The following is a 21,860-nucleotide window of genomic DNA, read 5'->3' on the forward strand; positions in this document are numbered from 1 at the left end:
TGGAGAAAGGGGAATCCTCTTGCACTGTTGGTGGGAATGTAAATTGATACAGCCACTATGGAGAGCAGTATGGAGGTTCCTTAAAAAACTAAAAATGAACTACCTTATGACCCAGCAATCCCACTACTGGGCATATACCCTGAGAAAAACGATAATTCAAAAAGAGTCATGTACCACAATGTTCATTGCAGCACTATTTACAATAGCCAGGACATGGAAGCTACCTAGTATCCATCGACAGATGAATGGATAAAGAAGATGTAGCACATATATACAATGGAATATTACTCAGCCATAAAAAGAAACGAAATTGAGTTGTTTGTAATGAGGTGGATGGACCTAGAGTCTGTCATACAGAGTGAAGTAAGTCAGAAAAGGAAAAACAAATACTGTATGCTAACATATATATGGAATCTAAAACAGATGGTTCTGACGAACCTAAGGGCAGAACAGGAATAAAGATGCAGACATAGAGGATGGACTTGAGGACACGGGGAGGGGAAGGGTAAGCTGGGATGAAGTGAGAGAGTAGCATTGACATATATACACTACCAAATGTAAAATAGATAGCTAGTGGGAAGCAGCCGCATAGCACAGGGAGATCACCTCCGTGCTTTGTATCCCACCTAGAGGGGTGGGATAAGGAGGGTGGGAGGGAGATGCAAGAGGGAGGAGATATGGGTATGTATGTATACGTGTAGCTGATTCACTTTGTTATAAAGCAGAAACTAACACAACATTGTAAAGCAATTATACTCCAATGAAGATGCTAAAAAAAAAGATAAATTACAAAAAAAAAAGAATCTAAATGTAAAAAATAAAACCATATAACTATTAGAAGGAAACATAGATGAATTCCCCTCTAAACCTGGTGTAGGGAAAGTCTTTCTTACTATTACTCAGAATCCAGAGGCAGTAAAATACAAGACTAATACATTTACCTATGGAAAAATAAAAATTTGAATGACTAAAAACAACATAAAGTCAAAACACAACTGGCATACTTGGAGGGAATATTTGCAACATACATCTAAGACAAAAGGGTAGTATTCCTAATATGTGGAGAACTCTTAAAAATTGAGCAACAGCGGACCTGATGGAAAAATGGGAAGTAGACGCGAGAAATTCAAGTTAAAACAACACAGATGTCGTTCACCTGTCAGATTGGCAAAAATTAAAAACTAGGACAACACATTCTGTTGATGAGGCTGTGGGGGAGAAGGTTCTTTTACACATCGCTGGTGGGAAGGTAAATTGCCACAACCCTTCTGGAGGAATATTTGGTGATACCTAACAGAACTACATATGTATGCAGCTTTCAACCCAACAAGCTTACTTTCAGGAATCCATCCTGAAGATACAACTATCAATACAAAAATATGAAAATACATCAGAACAAGGTTATTGTTTGCAGTGTTGTTTATAATTACGAGACATTGAAAAAATTGAAATGCTCATACATAGAATGGTTGATTAAATTATGGTACAGTCACATAGTGGAATACTATGCAGGTGTAAAAAGAGTCTATGAAGTGATACGAAGTGATTTCCATGACATATTGTTATGTGAAAAATAAAAAGCCCCCAAAAGCGTATGTAGTATGCTATCCTTCATCTAAGAAAGAAGGGAGGAATAAGAAAATATACATGTAACTCCTCATTTGTGCAAAAAAAATGCAGAAAGGATAAACCAAAAATAACAAGATTGGATACCTGCAATCTTGGGAAAGGTTGGGAAAGGGGTAGAAAGAAAGAGGGAATGGAAATAAGGTAGCATCAATGAGAGAGATGAAAGAGGGAATGGAAATAGGGTAACACTGATGAGGAGGGAGCGACACTTCTTTGAGTATGTCTTTTTGTGTGGCTCTGTCTCACAGATCCACAGTGATGTTTCATATACCCCCGAAAATAAACGATTAAAACCAATTAGAATGTGGTGGAGGGGGAACCCAAAATGGAATGAACACTGACAAATGAGCCTAACAGTATTACAGATGAATAAAATAACTACACAGAAGGGTGGGGGGAAAAAGAACAAACTTAAGAAACTGGAAAACAGTGTATTGACTGGATTCTGTAAGGCTAAGGAAAAAAACGTACATAAATGCTGTAATCTAGTTAGTAAAAGTGTTTCTCAAAGAGGAATGGATTAGCAACAACTCTGTATGTGTACTAAAATTGAACAAGTAAGTAAATAAGTTGTAGATAATGAGAATTGGGTTTCTCACTGTTAAAGAAAGAAGATATATTTTAAAAAGAGGGAAGGTTAAAAGGAACCTTTTGGATTAGAGCTAGAAATACTAGTATAAGCTCATGGTTTTCAATATATAGATAGATAAGCATATAGATAAAGGGATACAGAAATATAGATATATGTGTATAGGTGGGCTACTATGCTTAGTACATATATTTCCTAGTTCTGTCTGCTGAGAGGACACAGAAGTAGTGACACCTCAGTAAGAATGATCATACCTAGGGCCCAGATCTTGGTCTGTAAAAGGAACCAGCACTGCTAGAAGTGGTTGATTACAGGACTGGGACAGCGAAAATACGAGAAGAGCCTGGAACATCTGGTGGTGTCAGAAAAGGGTTGTTTTGAAAGAACACAAGAGCCAACATGAAGGACTACCTACTAGCCAAAACTGGAACAATTTAAGGAAAAAAAGAAAAGATAGTATTGGATTATAGCCCATAGAATAAGATATTTATGGGTTCATACTGAAATAAATAAACATTCAACTGACTGACTTACAAACTAAATTAAGTAAACAAATAAACAAACAAACAAATAAATAAGAGCTCTTCTTCACAATTCCAATGACTAAATTGGAATTACAATGAATAAATGTGAGAAGAAAAAGGAAAACAGAGAATTACCATTAGATAACCACTTCAGTAATAAATATTGCAAACAAGGATCCACTGATAGATGCTAAAATTAGTAGATGGAAATTTGGGGAGAAATAACATTGCATAGTCTCAAAATGTCTCCCCAAGGTAGTTATCAGCTTACAAGGAGAAAACCAACTTACAAGGCAGACACCAACTTAACTGGGTGATTAAGGTAAATATCAGTATTAAGGATATCATGAATTCCTTGCTATGTTGCATTGAAAGGGAGACAGCATAATTTTTGTGGTATTCTTGCCAAAAATGCATAACCTCATTTCAGTCATGAGAAAACATTGGGGAAACCCAAATGGAGGGACATTCTACAAAGTAATTGATCAATACTCTTCAGAAGTGTCGAGGTCATGAATGACAAGAAAGACTGGGGACTTCCCCAGTGGCGCAGTGGATAAGACTCCGTGCTCTCAATGCAGGGGGCCTGGGTTCGATCTCTGGTCGGGGAATTAGATCCCACATGCGTGCCGCAACTAAGACTTTGCATGCCACAACTAAGGAGCCCACGTGTGCAACTAAGGAGCCCACGAGCCACAACTAAGGAGCCTGCCTGCTGCAATTAAGACCCCACGCAACCAGATAAGTAAATAAATGTTTTAAAAAGAAGACTGATAACTACTGCAGACTGGAGGAGACTAAAGAGAAATAACAACTAAATGTAATGTAGAATCCTGGATAAGATGCTACATAGAAGAAGAATATTAGTGGGAAAATTGGTAAAATTTGAGTAAGATTTATAGTTAATATTTAAGCAGTATTAATTTCCTGTTCATAATTATTCTGTACTTATGAAGATCTTCACGTTAGAGGATATAGGATAAGGAATATAAGAGAACTCCACTATTTTTGCAACTTTTTTGTAAGTCTAATATTAGTTCAAAAAAAGAAGTTAAAAAAAGCCATATATGTTCATCTCAAAGGTACAAAAAAGCTTTTGAAAATAAAATTCAACCCCTATTCATTGGGAATAGAAGGAAATTTATTTTAAATTCATAAGGAGTATCTTTAAAAAATCCAGAGCAGATATCTTAATTGGAGAAATATTAGAAACATTCCTTAAAAAAATTAGGAACGAGACTAGGATGCTGCTGTTACTACTTTTATTCAGCATATTATTGGAGATACCAACCAGTGTGAGAAAACATGGAAAGAGAAATTTCCAAAAAGACTGGAAAAGAAGAAATAAAGCTGTCATTATTTACAGAGGATGTGATGGATTATTATAATTATTATTTATAGATTTACAAAGGATCTTTCCCCTCTTAAAACTACAAGCAAATTATTAGAAATAATGGGAAAGTTTAGCAAGGTGGCCAGGTATAAGGTTAATATACAAAAGTCAATTGCATTTCTAGAGTGGAGTGACTAACAACTAGTAACACAAATAAAGAGAAGGCACCATTTACAATATTATCATGTGGTACTAAATATCTAGTAAGAAATTTAACAATTTTGTTGTTAAATGAAAAAATTAAAAATTAAGAGAAATTAAAGAACTAAATAAACATATTTTGTTCACTGAAAGGTTTAACATTGTAAAGATTTCAGTTCTCTCCAAGTTGATCTATAAATTCAGTAAAAATCCAATCAAAATCCCAATAAGATTTTCATGAAATTTGATAAGACTATTCTAATAGGTAAAAGAGTAAGTGGTCAAAAGCAGCCTGGGCATTTATTGTATTTATTTATTTATATTTATATATGTATATTTTTAGCCTGGGCATTTTTGAAAAAGAAAAGCAGGAATAATTTGCCCTCTTAGATATCAGGATTTAGTGTGAACCTATAGTAATTAAAAACAGTATGGTTTTGGCTAGTTGAAGTCAGCCAATTTTTAATTTTGGGATTTCTTTAAAGGATTAAAGTTTAGAAAAAAAAAGATTAAAGTTTAATCTTTTATTATGAGCATTCGAAGTTGCTACATCTTCGAAAGCATATTTCCAAGGAGCTAAATGGCTTTTATAAATGTTTTATAGATGTTAATACAATGGAAGGGTAAAGAATGTTTTACAATAATGAAAATAACATGGTATGTAAATATTTTGCAAGGGATTTGAGAGACAGATGTTGTAGATAGTTCTGGTTTTAAGACTGATCTAGATTCAAGTGAGATTGCTCTAGTTCAGTAATTTCATAAAAATCTTAGGATCTAATTCTGGATGGAGAATATCCCATGGAACCTGGGGAGCTTCAGGTTTTGTAGAACAATGTGAAAAACCTTGAGCTAATTAAATAACCTTTAGAGGTTACTTCAAATTTATTTTTATACTTACATAGGAATTTATATTGCCTTGTTTTTCACAGGTTACACAAGTTAGTAGCTAAATAAAGTATGTTCTAAGGCTTTTTTTGTTTGATTTAGGGAAATAGTTAACAGTTGATACTTTGCTAATATTGCAATTGTTTTTCTTCTGAAAGAATAAGTCAATTTGGTTAGTTTAGTTAAGAGTTTTTTTTGTTTTTTTGTTTTTGCAAGTTGTTACAACTCATGAGAGCCTTCTTACTTTTGATCAAATATGTGTATTGTGCTCTTGTTCTTTCCTCATTACGGTATGGTGTTATAAATTTTACAAACCTAGTCCTGATAATGTGACAGGATATAAATTTATCTTAAATATTATTAAATTAAGTATATAAATCTAAGTTTTAACACAATGTTTTCATGAAGTAGGCTATTTTATTTGAAATCTAAGTAATCAGATGTTTCTGTACAAATTTTTATGAAGTAAGAATAAGTAAATAATTTGATATTAGCAATCTTTTTTCCCCCAAAAAAGCTCTTATTGTAGATAAAGAATAAAGCCCAGAGATGTTAAGTACAAGTTCAGAGGAGTCATTATTGACAAAGTCAGAATTGAACCCAGTTTTTCTGATTCCAAATGTGCTGGAAATATTGTGAAGGAGGAATCAGGAGGCCTGGTGAATAAACTGGAGCTGTGGAAGGAGATATCTGGAGTTGGGTTTTGCTGTAACCTAATTGGTCTCCTTATCCCCACTCTTCCCCTTTTTCTCATTCATCTTTCATACTGTCTGTTCTTTTCTCTTATGCTCATTATCTTTGTTATGCTATCACCATTATTTTATAAAATTCATTTAGGAATTGAGTGACCTTAATTAGAATAGATTTCATGTATCAGATTCTAAAAGCTTTAGAACATTTGTTTTTATCCATCCACTCAGCTGTGCCAGAAATCTTGATGTCTTCTGCAGTCTTTTCTTTACCCTCCACATCTAATTGCTTCTTGGATTCTACCTCAGAACTAGTTCACAAATCTATCACCGTTTTCCCCTTCAAGCAGTCTTGCCTGGTTTCTAGTCCTTTCATCTGCTGGATGGTCACTAGCCTTCTAAAAGTTCTTCCTACTCTTTCGTCTATGAAAATTGATTCCTCTACGTTAATGCGTCCATAAACTTGGATGGGAAGACCTTACATCTTTTTTTTCCTTACAGTTTTATTGAGATATAATTGACATACAGCACTGTATAAGTTTAAGGCATACAGCATAATGATTTGACTTACGTACATCATGAAATTATTATCACAGTAAGTTTAGTGAATATCTCTCATCTCATATAGATACAAAATTAAAGAAATAGAAAAATATTCTTTTTCCTTGTGATAAGAACTCTTCGGATTTACTCTCTTAACCATTTTCATATATAATGTACAGCAGTGTTAATTATATTTATCATGTTGTACATTACACCCCTAGTACTTATTTATCTTATAACTGGAACTTTGTACCTTTAGACTGTCTTCATCCAGTTCCTCCTCCCCCCACCTCCATCTCTGGAAACAGTAAGATATTACATCTTTGTTTTCACTAATTGCTTATTGAAAATTAGCATCTCCTTCCATTATGAATAAGGTGACAATCCTCAGTAATATTATCAATACTTGTGACTTGGTCACCAATGGAAAACACATATATTTTCATATCACATTACAGTTGTTGAAGATAACTTGAATATCATTTATGCCCATGATACTTTGGCATACTTTGAAATTATAGTAGTTGCTGCATACTCTGCTATATCTTGTTATTTAATGTTTTAATGAGGCTCATAGGTTATCCCCAGTTTAAAAAATATTTTGATTACTGTATTTCCATATAATTGGTTTTACTATCCTATTTCATTTCATGAACTTAAAAATATTATTCTGTAATAAAAATGTTCTAAAATTAGATAATGGTAATAGTTACACAACTTTGTGAAATACTATAAAAAACACTGAATTGTACACTTTAAAAGGGTGAACTTTATGTATGTGAATTATATTCCAATAAAGCTGTTATAAAAATATTATTCTGGGGACTTCCCTGGTGGCGCAGTGGTTAAGAATCCGCCTGCTACTGCAGGGGACACAGGTTCGAGCCCCAGCCTGGGGAGATCCCACATGCCACAGAGCAACTAAGCTCGTGTGCCACAACTGCTGAGCCTGCTCTCTAGAGCCCGTGAGCCACAACTAATGAAGCCCGCGCACCTAGAGCCCATGCTCCACAATAAGAGAAGACACCGCAATTAGAAGCCTGCACACCGCAACGAAGAGTAGCCCCCGCTCGCCGCAACTAGAGAAAGCCCGCACGCAGCAACGAAGACCCAACACAGCCAAAAATAAATAAATAAATAAATAAATAAATAAATAAAATAAACTCTATTCATTAAAAAAAAAAAATTATTCTGATAATGGGTCTCTATGCTTTATCAGAATATAAAAAGCGTCTAAGGTACATAAAGTATTACCAGCCCCTTCTCTTTACCTGGAAATATACTTTCCTTCCCAGTTACTACCTAGAAACCTTTTATTAGGCATTTTTCCAAAACCTTGCTAAATATTTCCTCAGTAAAGCCTCTTCCAACTTCCCGGGGCAGTTCTTTTGGTGTGCTCCTAGGAATGCTTACATATACTGCATATACCCTAAGCCCATTGTTGGTTGTCAACCTCTAGGTTGATAATTTCTTCAGCCTTGGGTTCATGTCTTTGTGTCCCTAGCACCTGGTATAATGCCTGGCACGTAGTGGATGGTCTACTGATGAATGAGTGAATAATGAGGCTTTAGTGTGGCACAAGAAATACGTTAGGATGAAAATGATACTGGGAGAAGGAAAGAAGAATCGTTTATTTTTTTCTATTGAAATCAGTTAGTAGACTCTGCTTTTTAAAAAGTACTCCTGTTTTTTGCTAAGATCTTATTTTTCGTCAACAATCAGTCATTTATTCAAACATACCTCCCTTTCCTTCAGGGAAATTAAATTTTAATCAGCAAAACTCATCAATCTGTACATTTAAAATGTGTATTTTATTGTATGTAAAGTACATATAAAAATGAGGAAAAGAATTGAGACAGGAGAGAAAAACATCTAAGTAGCATAATGACTTAAGAATTAAATAATCGATCTAACAATCAAGAGAAATATAAAGTAGTGCATGCACAAATGCCAAATGAGAGTTAGAGATAAAAACTAAGTTCAGGGGAAGGAGAAATCACTGGGAGTCTATAGTGGTGGTTTTTCTGTGTAGTATTTGGATGGGGAGAGAGGAGGATGACAGCATTATAGCCAGTGAATATAGTGAAGGCACAGGCTTAGCAGTGGGAAAGAATAAGGCATGTTCTGGGAGAGCCAGTTAGGGGAGTCTTCGAGTATTTCAGATGAGAAATGCTAACAGTCTTGAGGAAGAATAGCAGTGGTTGGGATAGTTGAGGAAGACGTGATCAAATCAGACTCCAGGAGTTAGGGAACTGGTTGGATACAACAGGGTAATGGAGGAATCAAGAAATAATTGAACTATTGGTCTTGGTTAATTGGTGGAAAAATGATATTATTAACAAAATAGAGAAGTAAGGGAGCAGGGCACGTTTTTTGGAGATGGTAAATATTTCCATTGGTTAAAAATACCAAGCTTATTTTGGCATCTAAACTGATTGAAGAATAAGCTACATGTTTTATAGAAATGAAAACGTGTTTTACATTTAATCACACTTTACCACATACAAAACAGTTCTAAGAAGATACCATGTTATCAGGAAAATACAATGTTTCCATTGTTTGTACATGGGGTCTTTTTTTTTTTCTTTCTTTCTTTCTTAGATTCCAGTATGGTTAGTGGTACTGTACTTCAAGACTTACTGGCATATGTGTCTTCAAAACATTCCTATCTCAGAGATCTTCCTCGGAGGCAGCTTCAGAAAATGAGCAGTATAGAATTTGTGGAATTGGAGCAGCTTCAGCCAGACGTGTTAGTCCATGCGGTTCTAAGAGTTGTTGATATCCTTATACTGACAGGTAAACATTTTGGGTGCCTCCTTAATTTTAGGTGATAAAAAAATTAAGATACAATTAAGGACCTACTGTATAGCACAGGGAACTATACTCAATATTTTGTAATAACTTATAAGGGAAGAGAATCTGAAGAAGCATATATATATGTATATTCTGAATCATTGTGCTGTACACCTGAAACTAACATGATGTTGTAAATCAACTATACTTCAATTAAAAAAAATTAAGATACAGGACCGTCTTAGTGTACCATTTGGTTATCAGTAGATATCATTAGACACTGAAGTACGGTATCACATGTAATAGGGTAATGCCAACTAAAATATTCCTTTTCCTTTTCCAGAGGCATTATACAGTTATAGAGGACAGAAGCAAAGGAAAGTTATGTTAACAGTGGAACAGGCCCAAGGTCAACATTATGTGCTTGTATTATGGGGTCCTGGAGCAGCCTGGTACCCTCAACTTCAAAGGAAAAAAGGTAAATACACCAAAAAGCATTTAATCTATTTATAGTTAGGTAAATGATTAATGCTTATGAGCCTAAGATGAAGAGACTCTGGAGATCAGACTACGTTTGAAATATAACTGATCATGATTGAATATTCTTTTGCAGATTTCTTCCGTTATAATTTTATACCTCCTGTAAGCAATTCAGTGATCTAAAAAGTCCTTTACAATTAATGGTAGCAAAATAAAATCTTCTGTTTATTCCCAGGTATACTACTTTACCTTTATAGTGAAGAGCTTACCTTCTTTGGATAATGTTGTTTAAAAATTTAATTCTGGAGACGCTTCTACAATTTTTATTCAGCCAAAGTACTCTGATAAATAAACTTCTCTCTGGTTATAGGGCAGATGTTAGGGGAGTTGCATTAACTCTTTCAAGTCGCACTGTTACTGTTTAATACATTACTGTGCCCCAGGTTTTTATTCCAGTGGTTTTAAAAGTGTGGACTATTAGCCATCCATAGAATGTTCATGTTTAAAGTGTGACACATGATTACATTTTTCTTTAAAGCATAAGTTAATCACTTATGATGTATTGAATTAAATGGAATTGATGTTTCAATAAAATAGTATAACATCTTCCTTTTGATATTGTGAGATCCTTTAGCTGCAACAATCAGAAACAGTTTAATTACTGGCTTATGAGTTGTTTTACTCTGCTAAATTAATTCAAAGATTAAGTATGTGACCCATTCTTTTTTACCTGAAAGAGTTAATGTTTCTTTGCAAACTTCTATTTCAAAATAGTTATCTAAAGATAAGATCTATCACATCGTCTCTCTTAATCATTAATAGCCCATAACTAGGATTTGACTTTTGACTTTTATGTTAAGATCAAGCAGTGACAAACATTTGTTTGGTTGAGAAATCTGAAACATGTGTCGATGATAGACAAACCATCGTTGTTGACCACCATGTCACGGCCAGGAACATGAGTCTACTGCATGCTGAGCAGAATGTAGGTCGAAGGTGTCATTCCAGTTACAGTGGAGCTGTAGCAAAGCAGATTGCTCCATGCTTAATATGAATATTCTTTTAAAACTAATAGTTACTTGGTTAATAGAAGAGGAATTGTAGTTATCTCTAGATAATTCTATGATATTTAGGTTAATATTGAAAATTTATGAATCCAGGAATTAAGGTATAGTTGTTCTTTGTTCATTCATTCAGCATATTTATTTATAATCATTGTTTTTTAAGTTTTAATATCCACCTTAATACCTCAAGATCATTCTTTCTAAAATGGGAAAATACCAATTTTGAAGAATCATTTAAGTAAGTGATTCTACTTTCACAAATTGTTAGCATTCTGTCTATTCATTTAGTATTTCTTTTTTTTTCTTAAGGCATTCTCTGTATTATTCTTTCTGTACTGGGCCCTGGTTTTACTTGTTCCCAAGGAAAACAAACTCACATTTAGGTGATATAATCAGAAATGATCGTCAAGCAGTCATTACTGAATACTGGAGATAACAGAGTCAATGTTTTAGAGAAGAATAATAAGAGACTAATCCCCAATTTGCGTTTTTTAGAAATATGCGTTGTTAGTAGGAATTTGGTATGCCTCATATGTAGCAAGCATTGGTCACAGTTTAGGTCCTAATGAGGGTGGGCTAGGGACATAAATTACACTTCTTGGGAATTGAGTATGCGTAAAATAAGCTATTCAGAACTAAATGCCTTTCCAATGCAATATGCTCCTGAAATCATTTAATAGAAGTCTAATATTTAAAAAATAAAACAGATTACAATAAAGTACTCTCATGACATTACTAATTAAGCACAGAGTAATACAAATGATCTCAACCTTTATAATTATACTTCATGGAAAATCACAGTTATGTCTGCATGGAGGTTTGATATCCGTACCTGCCCTTAATTCATGATTCAAATATAGAATTGTATCACGAATTGTCTCAGTACTGGTCAGTCTCCCTCAGACCTACTAGCTTAACTCCTTTCTGCTACTTGAACATGCCAGCCTTTTTCCTGCCTCGGGATCTTGAATTTACATGTTTCCCCTGCCTAGAGTGCTTTTTCCTCCAGCTCTCCCACATGGATGGCTCTCCAATTTCATTTCCCCAGAGAGGCCTCACACATGAATATACATAATCACTCGCTATCAGGTCACTCTTTGTTTTTTCTTGGCTGCATTGGGTCTTCGTTGCTGCGAGGGGGCTTTCTCTAGTTGCGGCGAGCGGGGGCTACTCTTCGTTGCGGTGCACGGGCTTCTCATTGCGGTGGCTTCTCTTGTTGCGGAGCACGGGCTCTAGGCACACGGGCTTCAGTAGTTGTGGCTTGCAGGCTCTAGAGCGCAGGTTCAGTAGTTGTGGAGCACGGGCTTAGCTGCTCCGCGGTATGTGGGATCTTCCTGGACCAGGGCTTGAACCCATGTTCCCTGCATTGGCAGGCAGATTCTTAACCACTGCGCCACCAGGGAAGATTCTTAGCCACTGCGCTACCAGGGAAGTCCCAGGTCACTCTTTGTATAGCACTCATGCCACCTAACACAGACAGATGATCCAGCTTATTTGCTTGCTTGGTAATTAACTAAATTTCCCAGTAGGTTGTAAAGTCTGTGAATAAAAGCACCCTGACTAGCTTGTTCACCATTGTATCCCCATCACACAGCACTGACTGTGCTAGTAGATATTTTCTTTATGAATGAATGAAGAATAAAGTACAGATCAGAGGACTTCCCTAGTGGTCCAGTGGTTAAGACTCTGTGCTTCCACTGTAGGGGGCATGGTTTCAGTCCCTGGTCAGGGAACTAAGATCCCGCATGCCCCTCAGCATGGCCAGAAAAAAAACAAAACAAAACAAAACCCAGATCAGGCTGCCATTCAAAGTTCCCACTGTCTTTAAGGAGTAAAAGACTCAAGTTTGAGGAGGAAATAACTTGGCTTGTTTCAAATGATAAGAAAAGAATCACAAAGTTAAAAATGCATGCACATGAAGGTTTTGCATCCATTGGATGTATTAAGAAATTATATTTGAACTTGGACACTGAGGGCTTGTAGTTAAAACTAGAACTCTATCGTGGTTAACTTAAACAATTAAGGGGGATATATTGGAAGTATACAGGAGTATGTCATAGTACATAGGACAAGAGTGATGGGTTTCAGGGGGACTTGGAACTAGGAGCTGTAAAGCTTTTTGGGTCCCAGGCACCATCTCCATGGATCTGCTTTATTCATTCAGTCTAGACTTTCCCTGCTTCTCAACCTTATGGAAAGCAGATGGTTACTCTGTAGCTCCTATTTTACTTTTCCTTTTAAGAGACCAGTTCCATTTCTAAATTCCCAGCAAAGAGAATCTGATTGCCTAGATTGAATTTGATTCAGTCAGCTGTGGCCTGGAGGACAGGGTCAAAAAGTAGGCAGTTCCCTGTCGGTCCAGTGGTTAGGACTCTGCACTTCCATTGCAGGGGGTATGGGAACTAAGATCCCTCATGCTGCACTAAGCGGCCAAAAAAAAAAAAGAAAAAAAAGTACCAGTTGGAGTATCTGAGCTTATTTCAGAGGGTGAGGGAACAGTTAAGGGGGTTATTTGTGGTCTGGTAGACACACAAAGATATTTACTATCAAAGATATGTATGTTCACTAGCGTGGAGAGGTGTACATTATAGAATATTTAGTTTAAAAAAGTAGGTTATAGGGGCTTCCCTGGTGGCGCAGTGGTTGAGAATCTGCCTGCCAGTGCAGGGGACACGGGTTCGAGCCCTGATCTGGGAAGATCCCACATCCCGCGGAGCAACTGGGCCCGTGAGCCACAATTACTGAGCCTGCGTGTCTGGAGCCTGTGCTCCGCAACAAGAGAGGCCACGACAGTGAGAGGCCCGCGCACTGCGATGAAGAGTGACCCCCGCTCGCCACAACTAGAGAAAGCCCTCGCACAGAAAACGAAGACCCAACACAGCCATAAATAAATAAATAAAAATTAAAAAAAATAAAGGTAGGTTATAAAACTTCATGTATAATAGGATCCCATTTTAATAAAAGTGGATATATAAGTATGTATATACACATTAAAAAATCTGGAAATACAGGGACTTCCCTGGCGGTGCAGTGGTTGAGAATCTGCCTGCCAGTGCAGGGGACACAGGTTCGATCCCTGGTCTGGGAAGATCCCACATGCCGTGGAGCAACTAGGCCCATGCACCACAACTACTGAGCCTGCTCTCTAGAGCCTGCGAGCCACAACTGCTGAGCCCGTGTGCCGCAGCTACTGAAGCCTGCGTGCCTAGAGCCCGTGCTCTGCAACAAGAGAAGCCACTGCAACGAGAAGCCCATGCACCGCAACGAAGATTAGCCCCCCATTCACCACAACTAGAGAAAGCCTGTGTGCAGCAAGGAAGACCCAACACAGCCAAAAATTAATTAATTAATTAATTAATTTTTAAAAAATCTGGAAATACAGATACTAAAATGCTAGCAGTGGCTATTTCTATATAGTAGTATTATGTGGTTTTTATTTTTTCTTTATACCTTTAGTTTGAATTTTATGCATGTATGGAGTCTGCATTTATGTTTTAAACCTTTTAGTATAAAAAACTTCAAACAGGGACTTCCCTGGTGACGCAGTAGTTAAGAATCTGCCTGCCAATGCAGGGGACATGGGTTCGAGCCCTGGTCCAGGAGGATCCCACATGCCGTGGAGCAATTAAGCCTGTGTGCCACAAGTACTGAGCCCGCGCTCTAGAGCCCGTGAGCCACAACTACTGAGCCCATGTGCCACAACTACTGAAGCCCTTGTGCCTAGAGCCCATGCTCCACAACAAGAGAAGCCACCGCAATGAGAAGCCTGCGCACCGCAACGAAGAGTAGCCCCCACTCGCCACAACTAGAGAAGGCCTGAGCACAGCAATGAAGACCCAATGCAGCCAAAAATAAATAAATGAATACATATATTTTTTAAAAAACTTCAAACATATAGACAGAATAATATAATCAGCTGAAGTACCCATTATCCATTTTATTGAAACATGGGCAATCTTATCTTACCTATTACTTTTCTTTTACTGTCTAAATATTTTACAAAAAGTATATTTTATTTTATAATTTAAAAATTAAAGCAAATTTTTTTCCTTTAAAAAGTAGATAATATTTGGAATATCTAGCTAAGAATTTGAGAAAAAAATAAGAATTAAACTTATACTTTATATTTGTGCCAAAATAAATTCCAGGTGCATTAGAAATTCAAATATTTTAAAAAAGGAACAATGAGTACTAGAAGAAAATATAAGTGAACTTATTTGGAACCCAAAGACTAGTAGGTTAAATAAAATATAGCAACAAAAAACTGCATTAAAAATCAACTAAAAATCACTATATACAAAATTAAAATGCAAGTGAAAAACCAGAAAAAAATTGCATTTTGTCAGAAAGTAATGCCATATGCAAAAGGCAAATACTTGTAAGAATAAATGGGCAATAGATATGAACAGGCAAGTACCCAAAGAGGAAATTAAAGTGGCCAATAAATGTATGAAAATAGTTACTCTTACTAGTAATGGAAGACAGACAAATAAAATAATAATCATAGCTGATTTTTCTCCTAAGAAATCAATAGAGAAGATATGGGGAAATAGCCACTCTCCTAAACTACTGAAGATGTAAATTGGCAAACCTTTCTTTTTCTTTTCTGTTTTTCCAGTGAAGTGTAATTGACTTACAGTGTATTAGTTTCAGGGGTAAAACCTTTCTTGAGGACAATTGACAATGCATATGAAAGCCTTAGAATTTGGAATACCTTTGGCCTAACAATTATAATTAATAGGAATTTATCACGGTTGTGCATAAAGATGTAGCTAAAAATATTTTATCACAGTACTATTTATAATAGTGAAAAATAAGAAACATGCCCCAAAAGAGAGGATTACTCTAATAATTTTTAAGATTTTGGTATATCTGTGCAATGACATATTACGCAGTATTTTAAAATAAATGTAGAATAATACTTAATGACATGTAAAAATATATTTGACATAAGTAAAAAACAAATTGAGAACAACTAGATGGCCACTAAAATATTAACTGTGTTTATTTTGAGGTGTTGATTATAGCTGCCATTTATTTCTTTGCTTATCTGTGATTTCTAAGCATGTATTTTATAATAAGGCAAGAAAGCTATTTTAAAATAATGATTGGTTTTAAGCAACAGCCTGGAATATATATGCTTTAGTTCTTTCTAATGATGCTCTGTCTATACAGCTGTACTGACTTGTTTTAAGACTGTCCACAAAAAAAAAGCTGTCCAATGAAAGAAAATGAGGAAGCTGGTAGGGTGTGTGAATTAGATTTATGGCCTGCAGTATGTGGGAAACTAAAAAGACAACTGTCATTAGAAAACTTAGTGCTAAGAGACCTCTTTTTGTTTTGATATAGTTTTAAAGTTGAATCTATTAATATGTAGTCCGATTATTTGGCAAGAAGGTCTGTGCTACTGTGGTTCAGAATTATTACTAAGGGAATTAAAAATAGGAGCAACTGAGTCTAAATGCTTTTATTTTTGTTGTGGAAAAATTAGCTAAATAAGAAAACTAAGGGGACTTCCCTGGTGGCACAGTGGTTAAGACTCTGCACTCCCAATGCAGTGGGCCCAGGTTCTATCCCTGGTCAGGGAACTAGATCCCACATGCATGCCGCAACTAACAGTTCGTATGCCCCAACTAAAGAGCTCTCAATCTGCAACTAAGGAGCCCACCATATGCCACAACTAAGGAGCCCGAGAGCCACAACTAAAGAAGCCCACCTGCCTCAACTAAGACCCAGCGCAACTAAATAAATAAATGAATAAATATAAAAGAAAACTAAGGTGTTGAAAAATCAATGAGTAATATTGATTATGGCAGACGTCCATTTCTATGCCATTATTTTAAAATATCTTTTCTGCAGATATCAAAATGCGAGTTTGCTACTTTGAAAAGCAGTTGGTTATGATAAATTATGACTGTTTAGGAGACCAAGTAATCTTCAGAAAAATTTTTGTTAAAATTATCTCTAGCGTTCTTATCTTATTGCCTTAATACAACATTCATATTTTGCCTCTTTATATCCAAATTCCTTAATGTGATGAAAGTTGTATTTAACTGATTTAATCAGGTCAATCTATTTAATCTGATTTTAAGCCTAGATAATTTCCTTTTTGGTAACTTTTTGTTTTTGTTTTGTTTAAGATTATATTTGGGAATTTAAATATCTTTTTGTTCAGCGCAATTGCATCCTAGAGAACCTAGAATTGCATACGACACCATGGTCATCTTGTGAGTGCCTGTTTGATGATGATATAAGGGCAATTACATTTAAAGCAAAATTTCAAAAAAACACACCCTCCTTTGTGAAGATGTCAGATTTAGCGACACACCTAGAGGATAAGCATTCAGGTAAGACCTTTATTTATATGACATTGCTAGTTTTTTTTTTTTAAATAAATTTATTTATTTATTAATTTTTGGCTGCGTTGGGTATTCATTGCTGCGCTCGGGCTTTCTCTAGTTGCAGCGAGCGGGGGCTGCTCTTCGTTGTGGTGCTCGGGCTTCTCATTGCGGTGGCTTCTCTTGTTGTGGAGCACGGGCTCTAGGCATGTGAGATTCAGTAATTGTGGCACACGGGCTCAGTAGTTGTGGCTCGTGGGATCTGGAGCGCAGGCGCAGTAGTTGTGGCGCATGGGCTTAGTTGCTCCGCAGCATGTGGGATCTTCCTGGACCAGGGCTTGAACCCATGTCCCCTGCATTGGCAGGAGGATTCTTAACCACTGCGTCACCAGGGAAGTCCTCTAGTTTTAAGATAAGCAAAGAAGCTGCCATTTGTGGGGAAAATGTGTAATTGAATATAAAAGTGAAATATAGATCTCTGTAAGTAGCTGAAACAGATACTGACATCTGCCTAACATTTTGCCTACAATCCTTTGAGGTTAATTTGTAATTATTAGGGATTACCTAAAAATATTTTTTGCATGTAGTTAAAAGCAGCTTATCATTTAATAAGCCAGAAATAGAAAAATGACTGTAGCCAGAATCACTGTTGAGATAAACATTTTATCAAGTTACTAAGCTATCATCTATACATGAGTGTTAAAAGTTAACATTGATACAGAATTTACGGAATTTACTTACTGCTTTGTATAATGTAATAACATACTTCCTGAACTCAAATATGTGTGTGTGAGTGTGAGTGTGTGTATAAATTTCATTCTCAGAAGCATACTACATGGAAGAATGCCTGATGAATTTTATACACACACTCACACAATTTCCATGAACTAAATATAATTAATTTATTTTGAGTGCAGTAGTAAAAGGAGTATGTTTTAGGTTCAAAATGCTATACACTTTGGAGTGAAGAGAGAGTAAAATAGTGAAAATAACTAGATAAACTGCTACAATTTTAGTGGGAAATACTTTTCACTAAATTGCATTCCTAACTACAGAAATGATGCTAAAAAGATGCTAACTCCTGGTTGAAGGTATAACAAATTAAACAGCATTTAAAGCTATAGTTAAGGTTGCTAAGTGCCAGTAATGAGTAAATGTCAGTGATTATCAGTTTTGGAAACTAATAGAAAGTTTTCCAGCAGCTACTATAGCAAATGTATTTATTTATTTTTAAATATTTATTTATTTATTTATTTTTGGCTGCGTTGGGTCTTCGTTGCTGCGTGCGGGCTTTTCTGTTGTCAAGGCAAGCGGAGGTTACTCTTTGATGCGGTGTGCGGGCTTCTCATTGCTGTGGCTTCTCTTGTTGCGGAGCATGGGCTCTAGGTGCGCGGGCTTCAGTAGTTGTGGCGCGTGGGCTTAGCATTCGTGGCTTGCGGGCTGTAAAGTGCAGGCTCAGTAGTTAGGGCGCACGGGCCCAGTTGCTCCACAGCATGTGGGATCTTACCAGACCAGGGCTCGAACCCGTGTCCCTTGCACTGGCAGGCGGATTCCCAACCACGGCGCCACCAGGGAAGTCCATAGCAAATGTATTCAGAGGGCAAGTAAGGGTTGAAAAAAATGAGATGTTTCTGCAGGTTTATTGTTAGATAATTTAAGTTTTTTAATGAAGAAGAAAAATTTGGTCAAAAATTTTCCTCAGAATTTGTGTAAGATTACTATATTTGGTGCTTTTATAGGTTGAGTTATTGAGAATAACTCAGGAACTTTGGATCTTGATACTGAATTTTAACTTTATTCTCCAGTCTGCATAAATAATTTTCTGAATTCTTATAGATGGTTTTAGATTATGTTAAATGCTAAATGTGTTTTAAGTGGACTAAGATTATTTTAACAGTTTTTCTAGTGAAAAGAATCTGGTCCCAAATAAAATAAGTTGAAGCTCCTAAGAGATCACATGCTAAGATTCTCAACTATATTTCTTGGGCTGTTTTACTAGCATGCTATGCCCACTTTTGGTTCATCCACAGAAATGTAAGAGTTGTGTCATATGCAGTTAATAGGATACTTCAGAGTTAGTGGTTTTCTTTTTTTTTTAAAAATTAATTATTTATTTATATTTTGGCTGCATTGGGTCTTCGTCGCTGTGCGTGGGCTTTTCTCTAGTTGTGGAGAGCGGGGTCTACTCTTTGTTGCGGTGAGCGGTCTTCTCATTGTGGTGGCTTCTCTTGTGAAGCACGGGCTTTAGGCACGTGGGCTTCAGTAGTTGTGGCTCACAGGCTCTAGAGCGCAGGCTCAGTAGTTGTGGCACACGTGCTTAGTTGGTCCGCGGCATGTGGAATCTTCCCGGACCAGGGCTTGAACCCGTGTCCCCTGCATTGGCAGGCAGGAACCACTGTGTCACCAGGAAAGTCCAGAGTTAGTGCTTTTCGAATGTGATTCAGAGTGTCAGCTTAAAAAAAAAAATTTTTTTTTTTTTTAAATTGGAATGCCCATTCTTAAATTTTATTTATTTATTTATTTATTTTTGGCTGTGTTGGGTCTTCGTTTCTGTGCGAGGGCTTTCTCTAGTTGTGGCGAGCGGGGGCCACTCTTCATCGCGGTGCGCGGGCCTCTCACTATCGTGGCCTCTCTTGCTGCGGAGCACAGGCTCCAGATGCGCAGGCTCAGTAGTTGTGGCTCACGGGCCTAGTTGCTCCGCGGCATGTGGGATCTTCCCAGACCAGGGCTCGAACCCATGTCCCCTGCATTGGCAGGCAGATTCTCAACCACTGCGCCACCAGAGAAGCCCTAGCAGGGTTTTTGGGATGTAATTTTCACACAGGAAATTACCCTTTTTTAAAGCATGCACATTCACATTGGTGAGTTTTGACATGAAACCCATGCAACCGTCACCACAGTCATGAAACCATCAGCTGTCTCTCTGTAGTCTCTTCTGACTCCTCATCCCTGCCCCCGATTCTTCCAGGCAATCAATCTGCTTTCTGTCAGTAGAGATTACTTTGAATTCTCTATGGTTTTATTTACATGGACTCATGCAGTACGTACATTGTTTTGTTTGGCGTCTTTAACTTAGCAAATTCTTTGAGATGTGTCTATGTGGTTGTGTGTATCAGTAGTACATATTATATGAATATACTGTGATTTGTTTATCTGTTCAGCTGTGGATGGACATCTGGATTGTTTCCAGTTCTTGGCTATTATAAGTAAAGCTTCTATAAACATTCAAATATAAGGCATTACATAGTCTTTCTTTTTTCATGAGTAAATACCTAGGAACTGAGTCAATAGCTGGATTATATGGTAGGCATATGTTTAACTTTTAAAGAAACTGCCAAAAAATAAAAATAAAGAAACTGCCTAACTGTTTTCCAAAGTAGTTGTACCATTTTACATTTCCACCAGCAGTGTATGAGAGTTCTGTTTTTTCCACACCTACCTCAACACTTGGTATGGACATTCTTTTTAATTTTGTTCATTCTAATAGGTGTGTAGTAATGGGTCATTGTGGTTTTAGTTTGCATTTCCTTATTGACTGATGGATGGTGTTGAACATCTTTTATGTACTTTATTGCCAACTATATATCTTCTTTGATGAAGTGTCGATTGAAATCTTTTGCCTACCTAAAAAAATTGACTTGATTGTTTTATTGAATTTTGAGAGTTCTTTATGTTCTGGGTAAAAATTATTTCTCTTTCTTTTTTTTTTTTTGGCTGTGCTGTGCAGTTTGCAGGATCTCAGTTCCCAGACCAGGGACTGAACATGGGTCACGGCAGTGAAAGCCCAGAATCCTAACCACTAGGCCACCAGGGAACTCCCTGGGTAAAAATTCTTTATCAACTATAAGCTTTGCAAAAATGTTGCTTGTCTTTTGCTTGCCTTTGTTGTAGTCTTTTACTTGTCTTTTCATTATTTTACCCAGGTCTTTTGAAGAGCACAAGTTTTAAATTTTAATGAAGTCCAGTTTATCCATTTATTCTTGTATGAATTGTGCTTTTGGTGTCATTTCTAGGAAATCTTTGCCTAACCCAATGTCACAAAAATTTATCTCCTACATGTTATTCTAAAAGTTTTAGAGTTTTAGGTTTTAAATTTGGGTTTATGATCTATTTTGAGTTAATTTTGTATGTAACGTGAGGTATGGCTTGAAGTTGGGGTTTTTTTGTTTGTTTTTTGCTGTATGACTATCCAGTTGTTCAAGCACTAGTTGTTGGAAAGATTATTCCATTGAATTGCCTTTGCACCTTTGTCAAAATCAGTTGTCCACATGTATGTTCTATTTCTGGACTTCCTTCTGTTTTATTGATCTATTTGTCTATCTTTCCACCAATAGCACACTATTTTGATTACTTAAGTTTTATACTGATAAGTCTTGAAGTCAGATATTGTTAGCCTTCCAACTTTGTTCTTTTCAAAGTTGTTTTGGCTGTTCTATAACCTTTGCATTTCCATGTGGATTTTAGAATCAGTTTGTCAATTTCTACAAAAAAAGCCTACTGGGATTTTGATTGGGATTGTGTTGAAGCTATAGATTAATTTGGGGAAGAACTGAAGCATCTTAACACTGAGTTTGCCAATCCATGAACAAGATGTATCTCTCCATTTGTTTAGATCTTCTTTAATTCCTTAGCTGTGTTTTATAGTTTTCAGAGTATAGGACTTTCACATTGTTTGTCAGACATACCCCTAGTTTCTATTTTTATGCTATTATAAATGGTATTTTTAAGAATTTCAGTTTTAATTGTTTATTGGTAATATGTAGAAATACAGTTGATTTTCGTATATTGA

The 21,860-nt window shown here is 36.4% G+C and overlaps 1 protein-coding gene across 6 annotated transcripts in view; it reads left to right on the plus strand.

Moving 5' to 3' along the window:
* Positions 1-21,860, plus strand: part of SHLD2 (shieldin complex subunit 2) — a 94,575-nt gene that overhangs the window by 57,467 nt on the left and 15,248 nt on the right. For 5 of the 6 annotated variants that reach the window (XM_068548017.1, XM_068548020.1, XM_068548019.1 and 2 more), the window contains exons 5-7: positions 8,998-9,192; positions 9,533-9,667; positions 16,874-17,080. In XM_068548017.1, coding sequence (XP_068404118.1) covers positions 8,998-9,192; positions 9,533-9,667; positions 16,874-17,080 — 537 coding nt within the window. The remainder of the gene's footprint in view (positions 1-8,997; positions 9,193-9,532; positions 9,668-16,873; positions 17,081-21,860) is intronic. The other variant, XM_068548022.1, reaches the window with a different exon arrangement.

This window comes from Eschrichtius robustus, chromosome 7 (assembly GCF_028021215.1).
Source record: "Eschrichtius robustus isolate mEscRob2 chromosome 7, mEscRob2.pri, whole genome shotgun sequence".
NCBI lineage: Eukaryota > Metazoa > Chordata > Mammalia > Artiodactyla > Eschrichtiidae > Eschrichtius > Eschrichtius robustus.